Source organism: Sciurus carolinensis, chromosome 15, assembly GCF_902686445.1.
Source record: "Sciurus carolinensis chromosome 15, mSciCar1.2, whole genome shotgun sequence".
In the NCBI taxonomy this organism is placed as follows: domain Eukaryota; kingdom Metazoa; phylum Chordata; class Mammalia; order Rodentia; family Sciuridae; genus Sciurus; species Sciurus carolinensis.
This window is the reverse complement of record NC_062227.1, coordinates 57,579,161-57,592,771: the sequence shown is the minus strand read 5'-3', so window position 1 is coordinate 57,592,771 and position 13,611 is coordinate 57,579,161. Positions and strand designations below refer to the sequence as shown.

General features: G+C 37.6%; 1 protein-coding gene across 1 annotated transcript in view; it reads left to right on the top strand.

Moving 5' to 3' along the window:
* Cfap53 (cilia and flagella associated protein 53) overlaps positions 1 to 13,611 on the top strand; it is a 36,489-nt gene that overhangs the window by 7,308 nt on the left and 15,570 nt on the right. Inside the window, exons 4-6 of the mRNA XM_047526001.1 lie at positions 5,864 to 6,167; positions 6,730 to 6,948; positions 12,358 to 12,574. Coding sequence (XP_047381957.1) covers positions 5,864 to 6,167; positions 6,730 to 6,948; positions 12,358 to 12,574 — 740 coding nt within the window. The remainder of the gene's footprint in view (positions 1 to 5,863; positions 6,168 to 6,729; positions 6,949 to 12,357; positions 12,575 to 13,611) is intronic.

Sequence of the window (13,611 nt, the reverse complement as noted above, 5' to 3'; positions counted from 1 at the left end):
CTTCTGAAACCTCCTGTCTCTGTTATTAACAGCAACTCCATAAAGTTGCTATTAACAATATATACTATCCTAATCCTTCCTGTTGGATGCTAGCAGAAATAAGCTACTGCAGTGAATAGTGTGTACAGGTGGCAGGAACAGCTGGGAAGAGTAAATTCAGACTGCTGAAACTGGAAGGGATAGAGGTTCCAGGGCTTGGGAAGCTGCTGAAGGAGGACCCTGAAAAAGACCAGGGCCTAGGGTCAGAGGACTTGCACTTGTCTCATGCTGCAGATAGGAAACTAAGTTCCACACATAGGTGTTTTCCTAGGTCTTCAAGCTTGTAAGTGACCAAAACAGGATTAAACTTGGATTTGCAGCATCTGTAAAGTAGATCCTCATACCTTGTCTTTAGTGGGGCTCCTTGGACATCCTTTCTACTTGCTATGAGGGAGAAGATGCTATGGGAGTGAAGGGGACACTTAGTAATATGCCTCTCAATGGCTCATTCATATACTTACTATTCTGTAGTAAACGCTTCTTGGCATATTAAGAAAAATGAGTTGTTCATAAGTGATTTGTGCTCTTAAAATATTTATGAATTCCCCCAAATTTTACAGATTTCACTTGTTAACAGTTGTTACTAGTTAGATGAATTGTTAGAATTTTTAAAGAAACAAATCCATCTTATAGTAATTTAATTGATCTGAAAATCAATTGCTTTCAGTGTTTTTGGTGCAACATGGTCAACTCTTCAATGCAGAGCAGTAAACATACTTTTGAGTAAGGCTACTGTGTTAGGTCTCATTACTGATAATATAATTGAGGCTTTAATACATACATAAAGAAAAATGAAAAATTTCTGCTCTTTTTCTTCTATTTGCTTCTGTATTCCATTGTATGAATACACCACAGTTTATTTATCTGTTCTCCAATTGATAGACATTTTGAGTTATTTCTAGTTGGGAACTTTTATGAGTAAAGCTACAGTGAATATTCTTGTCTCGCCAGACATCCTGCATGGGTGAGGGAAAGGTTTCCTGTTGGAGGGATGGGCTGGCTGTGAAATTTATTTATCAGAAATAATGACAGAAGACAGAATTATCTCTAGAGCAGGGGCGTGACCAGTTGAGCCGTCCAGAATGATCTGGCTCTAACAAAGGAAGGAGCCTGCGCTTCATTTATTTATAGCAGTACAGATCAAAAGGAACTGGTAGGAGCTTCTTGGAGAAAAACAGGATGGGGGAGTGGAGGTAAGCAAGTCATTTGGCTCTAGTGGGTCACTCCCACATCCAGGGCTTGTGTTTGAATTTCAGCGGTAAGCTAACACAGGATAACCACTTGACTCAGGCAGTCTCCATCAGTTATCAATAACTGAGAGTTCCTAAGACCAGATCCTCCTGGTTAATGGCCCAACTACACTTGGTTCTCACACAAGTCATGGGTGGCTTTCTGCATGCTTGTTATTTGGTAGAAACATTATTTATTTATGTATTTATTTCTCTTAGTTTAATTAGTGACATTTCTAAAATATTTGATACTTGGAGTGGAACATTTTCAGTGATCCTAGTCTTCTACACAGCAAAATTATTTTCATTAATAATGAGAAAAAAGGATAGCCAATGATTTATTTTTTAAGGTTTTAACTTTTAACTATTTAGTCACAAAAAATGCAGATGTCCCATGTACCTTTCACTCAATTTTCTCCACTGCTTACATCTTTTGTGCCTGTAGTACAATATGAGAAGAAAAGTGTCAACAGTACAGTGGGTATGTGCACTTCTGTGAGCACTACCACAACTGGGATCCATAACTTGAATCCATGGCACCACAAAGATCTCCCTGGTGTTACCCTTTATGGCCACACTCACCCCTCTCATCCCCATCATACCCAAACCCTGCAACCCACTAATCACTTCTCCATTTCCATAATTTCATCATTTTCAGAATGTTTTATAATTGGAATCACAGAACATGTGATCTTTTGGTCTCAACTTTTCCACTCCTTTGAGGTCCTTTGAGGTCCATCCAAGTTGTTGCATGGGTCACTAGTTTGTCATTTTTATTATTGAGTGATATTCCATTGTATAGCTTGTTTAAACCACTCATTTATTGAAGGATATTTTAGTTGTTTCTAGTTTGGGGCTATTAACCAGTTAATGTGATAGGAATATTGGTGTGAAGGTTTTTATATAAATGTTAAGTTTTCATTTTTTAAGGATAATTGCCTATGCTATTTTTGGCTCATATGTGTTTGTTTAATTTTAAGAAACTGCAAAAATTCCAGAGTCGTTTTATCATTAAAAAAAAAAAAAAAACTCTTAGTTGTAGATGGACACAATACCTTTATTTTGTTTATTTAGCTTTTTCTGTGGTGCTGGGGATTGAACCCAGTGCCTCATATGTGCTAGGCAAGCGCTCTACCACTGAGCCACAACCCCAACATGAAAGAGGCAGTTTTTCCACATTGCTAGCTTTTGGTATTGTCACTATTTTTTATTTTCATTGTTCTAATAGGTCTGTAGTGATATCTTATTGTGTGCTTACTTGTATCTCAGTGGTAAAGTGCCCCTGGGTTAAAGCTTTAGTACCGGGGTTGGTCAAGGGGACACAAAAGTTTGAAGACCAGCTGATCTAAGACACATTTACTTGATGTGGGCACCTTCATGTGCTTATTAATTTAGACTTTTTTGGCAGCAGATGGTCTCAACTGCCTTAGCAATGTTTGTGCTCTCTGGTTATATATTAAGGAATAATATATATTATCTTAAGGAAATCATCAGAGATAAGCAGAAAGTGGCACTAATTATTAAAATGTTGATTGGAATATTTTAGTAAAAGACAAAAGTAACCTGTATATTCATCAAATAGGGACATTTTAAAGTAAACTGTGGTATATTTACAATCTACACCCTTTATTACACAGTTTATTAAAGTACAATAAAGATTTGAAGTAATCAATTATTTTTTAAGACTATTTCATAAGGAATTGTTCCCCATATAATGTTCAGTGAAAAAAGTCAAGATGCTAATATGTATTTACACACAAAAAGACTGGAAGAAAATATACTGGGATTAAGTTTTGTGTTTTAACCAATTAATTAATTAATTATTGGTACCAGAGATTGAACTAAGGAGCACTGAGCTACATTCCCAGTCCTTTTTAAAAAAATTTTTTTGGTGGGGGCAGACAGAGTCTGGTTAAGTTGTTGAGGCTGGCCTTGAACCTGTGATCCTCTTGCCTCACCCTCCCAAATTGCTGGAATTACAGGCATGTGTCGCTTTTCTGTATTTTTCAGTGTTTTGTTTTTGTTTTTGTTTTGTTGTGTTTCATTGTGGTACCAGGGATTGAAACCAGGGCCTCTTGCATGGCTCTCACTGAATTTCATATATAGGACTTTTTATTTTATTTGGGAATAGAGTCTTGCTAAGTTGCCCAGGCTGGCCTCAAACTCATCTTCCTGCTTCAGCCTCCCAAGTAGATAGAATTACAAGTGTATGCTATCCAACATTTTCCAGTGTTTTTTTTTTTTTTAATGAATACCTATTAGTTTTGTAATTAGAAAATAAAAAGAAAAATTGCTGTAAGGCATCCTTTTTGTTATGATTAGGCCTTAGATTTTCATTTATTAAATAACATTTTTAGTCAGAGTCATAGGATTAGGGAGGACCTTAATAAATTACCTTGCTGAATTCTGATAGAATTTCACTGATGAATTTGAGACAGATGAATTCATTTTTCAATATTAAGTGTCCTTTTTGTTTTGTTTTTTAATACCCTAGTAGTTTCAGCTGTATATTCTTCTACAGAATATGAGATAACAGATGATTTCTATTTATGTTGCTAGTGAGTATGATTATATATCAGTTAAACCAATGATTATTCATTGGGCACTGAGTAAATACTGAAGAAGTATTCTCCTGAGTCCCATCCTTAAAAAAGATTCCAGTTCAGTTAGGGAAATGAGACTGATTTTCACTAAATGATGAAAAAATACACAACAATATTTGATTTGTGTGGTATTGCCACCCTTGTAATGACTTTAGACCTGATCCTTTCTTTTAGTCTTAGCAACACAGATATCTTCAAAAAATTCTTTATCGAGGGGCTGGAGTTGTGGTTCAGTGGTAGAGCACTTGTCTAGCATGTGTGAGGCAATGGGTTCAATCCTCAGCACCATATAAAAATAAATAAATAAAGGTATTATGTCCATCTACAACTAAAAAAAATTAAAATTTTTTAATTGAACTTGTTATCCAATTTTTAGCTTCCCGTTGCTACATTTGATTAAGAAACCAGAAGAATCTTATATTTTGTCAGCACTGATTTCATTAAAAGGTTCTTAAACTTGGCCGTATACCAGAACCTCCTGGGGTGCTCTTAAAAATATAGATGCCTAGATCCCACACCTATAAGTCTAATTTTACTCATCTAGTATGGGAGAAGGAGAAGGAAGAAAGGTAGGATTAGAATCTTGAAAATATACATAAGTAATTCTAAAGCACAGACACTATTGAGAATCACAGCCCTTAAATTAAAAATGGGCTTATAGTCTGTTTTGTACTGCTATAACAGAGTGGAGGCTGGGACACTTATAAAGTTAAAGAGGTTTATTTGTCTCACAATTCCAGTGACTGGAAGGTCCAAACAGTACGATGCCAGCATCCTGGCAAGAGCCTCCTGGCTGTGTCACAATATGGTAGCAAAGTGGAAAGAGAACAGGCAGTGTGAAAAAGGGACACATATGCAAGCAAGGAAGCAAGAGACTAGAACCAGAAGACAGTACTAATCCACTCATGAGGATGAGGGTCCTGTGGCCTAATTACTTCCTAAGGCTCCTCCCAACACCACCTCTCAACACCACCATCCTGGGACTAAACTTCCAATACAGGAAGCTTTTGGGAATAAAGTATATCCAAACCCTAGCAGCCTTGATGAAGAATTTTTTAAAACATTTGAATTACTATGGCTAAAGGTAAGGATGGGGTGTGAACAATTACTGAAAGAGCTTCTCCTCCCCCTCCTCTTCCTCCTCTTTTTCTTCCTCATGTACTGGTAATTGAACTCAGGTGCAACATTCCTAATCCCTTTAAATTTTTAATTTTAAGACAGGGCCTCACTAAGTTGCTTAGGGTCTCAGTAAATCACTGAGGTTGGCCTTGAACTTGTGATCCTCTTGTTTCAATCCTCCCACCCCAGTCACTGGGATCGCAAGTGTGTGCCACCACACCTGGCTGAGCATTTATTTCTTCTTGAATAGTAGTACATCAGCCTGGGTGTGAAAAGGCAGTGGGGCACAACAATGGGGCTATTTTCTCTTTTTGGGTGGGAACCTCTTCAGTGGACATGTGCCCTGCCAGGTCCGCAGAAGCAGTGGAGAAGCTTTACTATGACTTGCAGACCCTGCCCTTACAGCTTTACTTGGAAGTGCATGCAGGGTCTCTTCCATCCAGTCCTTAATCCACTTGCAATATCGCAGGAACCCACTGCTCCTTTATTTCCTCTACAAGAATAATTAGAGTTACCATTTCTTGAGCTGGTATTGTCTAGCAGGTATTTACATCCATTATTCATCATCCTTACTAGAAACTTTGAAAGGCAGTTAGATGAGAAAACAGGCTTAAATAAGTTGAGTTGTTGATCCAAGGTCATATAAGAAACTATAAAACTAAAATTCTGAGCCTTCTTTGTCTGACTCCAGCACCTGTGTTGGAACTGTGGCTTCCTGGCTGGCCTCCCTGTTGACCCTCATGTCAACATCCAGGTCTTTTACCTCTCTCACTCCAGTTTTTGATTGTAAAAATATGTGGCTGAATAGAGCAGTGCCTCAAGAAAGGCTGGGTTTTGACTTTTTTGTTTGTTTGTTTTTAATTCCCTTTTCAGGGAAAGCTGTGAAGAGCTTCGTACTAAATTGTTCAACGTCCATCATAAGAAGGTGTGCGAGGAGCGGAAAGCGCAGGTAGAATTTAATGAGGAGCGGAAGAGGCAAAAACTAGTGGAAGAACAGATGTTCTCCAGGCTCTGGGAGGAAGACCGATTGGCCAAGGAGAAGCGAGAAGCCCAAGAGGAGAGGAGACAGAAGGAGCTGGTGGAGAACACGCGCCTGGGGCTGAAAGCACAGGTCACCAGCATCCTGGCCCAAAAGCAGGCCGAACAGTTGCTGAAGGAAGAGGAGGCGCGCCTCCTGGTGAGCGTTCCTGAATGCGCTGACAGGGTGCAGGCTGGCTCCGCAGCTTCCTACTGTCTGCAGGCCGACTCTTCCTGCACTGTTTCCTCGAGGCCTGGGTGGTTGGTTCACAGAGTACATTTCCATTTTGGGACTCTGATTGCTGGTTAATAATGTATCCAAATCTAAATGTGCAGACGTGCTCAGAAGCTGAAGGCAGAAAGGCCAATATATCAAAAAAGTTGAGATTAGTGGTAGGCGATGGGTACTGGAATTAAAGGTGACTTCTCTATACTTATCTGCATTTTTCAAGCTTCATAACTAACTACTTGTTACTTTATAATCACATACACACAGCAATTTTCACAAAGCTTTACAGCTGACTCAGCCATGAAAAGGCTGAGTCTTATAGCCCTTCTAAATTCAGATGTGCTCAGGTGTATATGTGTCCGTGTGCATGCATGCACATGTGCTTATTTCCTAGAAACCTCTTAGTCTCATCTCTTAGAGAAAATGTATTGACTTCTTTGTTTTGTTTGGCTGTACTGATTGATGCATTAACTTTATTATTGTTCTATCTTAGGAAGAGGACAATGCACAGGTTAAACTTGAGAAGGAACAAGATAAACTAAAGAAACAGAAGGCAAAGCAGGAAATTAGGACTGGTCTGCAGAAAACCTTACAAGAGAAGATGGAGCATATTCAGCAGGAGTACAGAGAAGAGCAGGACTTGAACATGAAACTTGTGCAAAGAGCCCTTCAAGACTTACAGGAAGAGGCAGATAAAAAGAAGCAAAAAAGAGTAAGACATTTATTTAGTGCCTACTAAGTGCTGGACAGAATTTCCTGTTGTATTCTCAGGCTTGTGGAAAATGGCCACAAGTATGATGGTGCTTCTCTGAGTGTGGTTCATGAACCACCAACAGCAGCAGCAGTCTCAGGGAGGATATTAGAAAGAGTAAGTCACAGCATCCCTAGTCAGACTCTCCAAATCAAAATCTTGGCAGGGACAAGATTATTCTGATGCCTCCCAAAGTTTGAAAACTGGAATTTGAGGAGGACATCACTGAAAAAGTGGCCTTTGATTTGAACTTTAAATGATATATAAAGTCTTCGTGTCAGGCAAAGAGATTAGGGAAAGACATTCTGTTATTTCACCGCTGTGCCTTTGGAATTTGTATTGAACTTTTGAGGTTTTTGTGCTTTTCCTACAATTGCTCTGTTTTGGGGCTTTTGTTTTGCTTTGTGTTTTGTGTGGTCCTGGGGAATGGATCTAGGACCTTGAGTGTGCTGAAACATGTTCTGCATGTTTCAGAGCTCCGCCCTTAGCCCCTATTTTTGTTTTGTTTTGTTGCAGTACTAGGGACTGAACCCAGGGTCTCAGGCAAGCTAGGCAAGTTTTCTGCTACTGAGCTACTTCCCTGGTCCTTTTAAATTTTTTACTTTGAGACAGTCTCACTAAGTTGCCCAGACTGGCCTCCATCTTGCAATCCTCCTGCCTCAGCCTCCCAAGTAGCTGGGATTAGAGATGTGCAGAAGTATACTCAGCTTAACCCATTTTTGGTTTATTTGTTTCTTTTGTTTTATTTTTGGTGCTGGGGATTGAACCCTGGGGCACTTCACCACTGAGCTGAATCCCCAGTTCTTTTCTTAGGGAGAGGGAGAAAGGAAGAGAAAAGGAAACAAACCAAAAAGAATACAGAGAGATTCATTGTAACATCTACTCAGTTTCTCTCAATGGTAATAAAACTGTAAATACTTACAAAACTATAAGACTAATGTCAAGGTAGGATATTGATATTGATACAACCAAACTGCAGAACATTTCCATCACTGCAGGGTCTCTCCTGTTGCCCTTTTGTAACCACATCTCATCTCTGTTGCCTCACCTCTCCTTAAACATTTGCAGCCAGTAATATGTTCTCTGATTTGATAATTCGATTATTCAAGCATGTTATCCAAAAGAAAGCATATAAATTATACCCTTCTAGGACTGACATTTTTCATTCCATATAATTGTCTGGAGATTTATCCATTTATTGCATCTATCAATAGTTTGTTTCTTTTTATTCTTGAGTAGTATGCATGTAGATTTACCACAGATGTTTAACCATTTACCTGTTGAAGGATATTCAAATTCTTTCCAGTTTATGGCTATTATGAATAAAGCTACTAATAGTAAACATTTGGGTGTAGGTTGTTGTATGGACACAAGTTTTCACTTCTTTGGGATAAATGCCCAGATGGACATTTGCTAGGTTATATACTAGTTGCATATTTCATTTTGTTTTTTAGAAAAAGAAAGGAACAAAATTGTATTTCAGGGTAACTGTACTTCCCACCAACAATGCTTGAGCAGTCCAGTTGCTCCACATTCTCATCAGCATTTAATGTTGTCACTTTTTCACTTTAGCCTGATGGATGTGTGGGACTATCTTTATTTTGATAGATGTGTAGTTATATCTTATTTTGGTTTTGATTTAATTTGCATTTTTCCGAGTGGCTAATTATATTGAACAACTTTTCATTTGCTTATTTGCTATCTGTATGTCCTCTTCAGTGAAATGTCTCTTCATGTCTTTTATCCATTTTCTAATTGACTTGCTTGTTTGAATTTTTTTGTTTTTGTTTTTGCTATTGAGGATTTTTTTCAATTGAATTATTTTATTTTATTTATTTTTAACAGCTTCATTGAGATATAATTCATGTATTATATTTAATTCACCCATTAAAAGTGTATAGTTCAATGGTTTTTAGCATATTTATAGGTATGTGCAACCATTGCCAAAGTATATTTAAAACATTTTCATTATCCTGCTATCCCCTCTTCCTCACCCTCAAGCCTTGGTCCTAAGCAACTACTGATCCACTTTCTATTTCCTTATTTCCCTGTCCTGGACTTTCACATGAATGGAATCATATAGTATATGATTTTTTTTTTTTTTTTTTTTTTTTTTTTTGGTGCTGGGAATCAAACCCAGGGCCTTGTGCATGCTAGGCAAGCACTCTACCAACTGAGCTATATCCCCAGCCCCGTGATCTTTTGACTGACTTCTTTTAGCAAGCATAATGTCTTCAAGGTTTATTCATTTTATATAGCATTTATCACTATATCCCTTTATATGGCTGAATAAGATTCCTCTGTTTGGATACACCACATTTTGTTTATCCATATGTCAGTAAATGGACATTTGGGTTATTTCCACTTTTTGGCAATTATGAATAATGCTACTGTGAAGTCCATGTACAAGTTTTTACATGGATGTATCTTTTCATTTATTTGGGTGTGTATCTAGGAGTAGTAGTATGGAGTTGTAACTCTATGTTTAAGATTTTTAGTAACTGCCAACTACTTTCCAACATGGCTATCCTGTTTTGCATTCCTACCAGTAGTGTATTGAGGGTTCTGATTTCTTTTTTATTTTAATCATCCTTAGTGTATCTGAACTGATATCTTATGGTTTTGGTTTACCTTTTTCTAATGATGAATAACATTGAGTCTCTTTTCCTGTACTTATTGTTCATTTGCGTATCTTCCTTGGAGAAATCTGTTTGAAGTCTGTGGAAACCCTTTGCCCTTTTTTTTTTTAAGCTGGGTTATCTTTTCATTGTGAAAAATTCTTTCTGTATTCTAGGTATAAGTCCTTTACATATATGATTTTACAAAATTTCTTTCTTATTCTGTGAGTTGTCTTTTTATTTTTTTAGTGTTATTTGAATCACAAAAGTTTTGAATTTGATGAAGTCCAATTTATTTCTCTTGTGTTTTGCTGCTTGTGATTTTGGTATTGCATCTTCAACCCTGTTGACTCCTAAGGGTCATGAAGATGTGCTCCTTTGTTTTCTTCTTAGGGTTTTGTAGTCTTAGCTTTTACATTTAGGCCTTTGATCTATTTTGAATCAAATGTTGTAGATTGTGTTAAATAAGGTTCCAATTTAATTATTCTTCATGGGCTCTCCAGTTGTCCTAGCCTAGCACCATTTGTTGAAGAGACAGTTTTTCCCTTGTTGAATTGCCTCAGCATCCTGGGTCAAAAATCAGTTATAGTAGGGTTTTTTCTGGATGAACTCTCAATTCTATTCTGTCATTCTATGTGTCTGTCCTTATGCCAGCTTCACATATCTATATGTCTTGATTACTGTAGCTTTGTAGTAAGTTTGAAATCAGGGAATATGAATTGTGGGACGCTGTCCTTATTTAGCAGAATCAGACTGGGCTGAGGCATGGGATGCAGAAGCCTGGCTTCTAGGAACTGCCGGGAAGCATGTGGCACTGAGTGGGAGTGGTTCCCTGTCTCCTTCTGGAATTTTCCCCCAAGAGAATGGCTTCCCTAACTCCGTCCTATCCTGTCCATCACAGAAGAAGCTCCTCCTGGTCCTTGCCCCCTCTCCCTGTATATTATAAATAAAGGAGACTTCGTTGACTCTGTGTTGTTGTAAGAGGCCAGAGCTGGTATGGCCAGACCCGTCACACCCCATCTCATAAAAAGAGTATTGGCTCTTGTGTGTCTATTGAGTAATAATAGATAGAAAAACTGCCAACATCCTCCCCCAGCAGTTAACCCTTTTCTCCCCCATGTGGGATGTGCCAGAGAGGACCCCCACAATGAATTTTCCAATTCTTTTTCTAATTGTTCTGGCTGTTCTGGTGCTCTTCATTTCTATATGAACTTAGGATCAGCTTGTCAATTTCTGCAAAGAAGTCAATGGGATTTTTTTTTTTTTTTTTTTTTTTTTTAGTTCAAGGGATTGAACCCAGGCCCTTGTGCTTGTGAGGCAAGCACTCTACCCACTGAGCGATATCCCCAGGCCTGCCAGTGGGATTTTGATAAGGTTTGGACTGAATCTTTAGATCAGTTTGAGGAGTGTTAACATTTTAAGAGTATTGTCTTCTGATCTATGAACTTAGGATGTCTTTAACTCTAATTTCTTTCAATAATGTTTCTTAGTTTTAAGAACATACATTTTATACTTCTTTTGTTAAATTTATTCCTAAACATAAGATTCTTGTTCTAAGTGAAATTCTTAATTTCATTTTCAGATTGTTTATTGCTACAAAATAGAAACACATTAGATTTTTTATATATTGATCTTGTATCTTGTAGCATTGCTCAATTTATTAGTTTTAAACATTTTTTAGTGGGTCACTTATGTCATTATTCTATTTTGATGTTCAGATTACCCCTTCATAGGTTAGGAGTTCCTTGAAGTTGGCTGCAATGCTCTTTTGATATTACCAGTATCTGTGATAGTTTTCTTGCTTTATGACACAATAAAATGTCTAGGTTCATGTTATTCAGTTTATGCCCCGTCCTAGAATCAGTCATTTTCCCCAAGAATTATTGGTTAATTTTAGTGAGAAACTGTATTTAATAACAACTACAACCTAGGATTTAGATGAACTCATTGCTATTGGTTATCACTGCTATGTGGCAGTAGCTAACTAAAAATGGCTTCATTGAAAGCAACAGTTTTCAACCTTAAAAGCACATTACAATCCCTGGGGAAGTTAAAGTCAATCCATTAAACAGGAATCTCTAGGGGTGAGACTCATCCCTCAATACTTTATTATTTATTATTATTATTATTATTTCTTTTTGCCAGTGCTAATGATAGAATCTGGGCCTTGGGCATGCTATCCAAGCACTCTACCACTGTGCTACACCCCTCATCCCCTCCTCAATACTCTTTAGTTTCCCCAGGTGATTCTGAAGTGTAGCCAAAATTGAGAATTGCTATTACAAAGTTATGTGATTACAAGTTAGCAGGACAGCATTGTATTATAGTGACTTATTTTATCTGGTTAAGATTTCATCAACCTAAATTGTAATAAATGAAAATAAACCTGTATCATTGAAAATGATGCAGCAACTTCTTTGAGAAACACTTTGAGAAAGTTTTGAATTAATGTATTCAAAATGTACTAAAAAGCATTTCAAACAAATGCAAAGTACAGTACAATGAACCCCCCTTGTGTCTCTCACCCAGCTTCAACAACCGTCAACTAATGGTCATTCTTATTTCGTCTATCCTCACCAGCATTCCTGAGTATTTTGAAGTAAATCCAAGACACAATAGTTCATCTGTGAATGTTTCAGTATGTAGCACTGAAAGGTTGGAATTATAGATTAAAAGATTGCTTTTAAACTTATCATTAATATCTTTGTCACATCTAAAATTCTAATAAATGAATTAATTTTATGTTATATAGGAAGATATGGCAAGAGAACAGAAGATATATCATAAATATTTGGTACAGCGACGTGAGGAAGAAAATGCTCAGGAGAAAGAATTGGACAGGATATTAGAAGAAGAGAAGGAAAAGAAGATGGCTGAGAAGGACAAGGAGCTGAAGCTTGAAAAGGAGGCTAGGAAACAACTCCTGAATGAGGTCATGTGTACAAGAAAACTCCAAGTTCAAGAAAAGCGTAAGGAACTAAATTACAATTATTTTATACTATACCCTTACTTTACTTTAAGTAACAATCAAAATATTTAAGTAGGTATGTGTGAAGCACCATGAGCAATGCAAATTAAAGTAGGTTCCTACTTTGGTAAATCTTACCTAATTCAATACATGAGACATAAACGTGAGGAATTTCATGTCCCAGCAGATTATGAGCAGTCCCAGGGAGATGTTCTCAAGGTTAAAGGAGCAGCATGTTATGTGAATACAGTGTGCCTTCCTAATTGTAAGGAACAGAAGGGTAGGGAACACAAACCCACTCCCCTGCTTCCCTTTTATTTGTCCATACCTCCATATCTCTGTTTAGGTTGTTTTTTCTGCCTATACTGCTCTTGATCTTGAAAATTCCTAGACATACCTCAAGGCCAGCTCAAATATCTTATTCCTTGAGAGGCTGTCTTGATTCAGAGAAACAAATACTCTTCCCAGGACTTTCTCTGTGGCTTGTTTATGTCTCAGATGACCCACTGACCAAGAGGATCTCTGTCCAGATGCTATATTTCTTATCTCTATGTTTGGGGAATCCTTCCTCTTTTTTATACCTGCATTCAGTCCACATCAATAGCTGGACTTTTCTTCCATAAGGGATATTTAAGTTATCCTTTTTTTTTTTCTTTTTTTTATTGTAAACAAATGGGATACATGTTGTTTCTCTGTTTGTACATGGCGTAAAGGCATACCATTTGTGTAATCATAAATTTACATAGGGTAATGTTGTTTGATTCATTCTGTTATTTTTTTCCCTTCCCCCACCTCTCCCACCCCTCTTTTCCCTCTATACAGTCTTTTTTTTTTTTTTTTTTTTTTTTTTTTTGTGGTGCTGGGGATCGAACCCAGGGCCTTGTGCTTGCAAGGCAAGCACTCTACCAACTGAGCTATCTCCCCAGCCCCCTCTATACAGTCTTTCCTCCATTCTTGCCACCCTCCCTAACCCTAACTCTAACCCTAACACTAACCCCTCCCACCCTCCATTATGTGTCATCATCCACTTATCAGCGA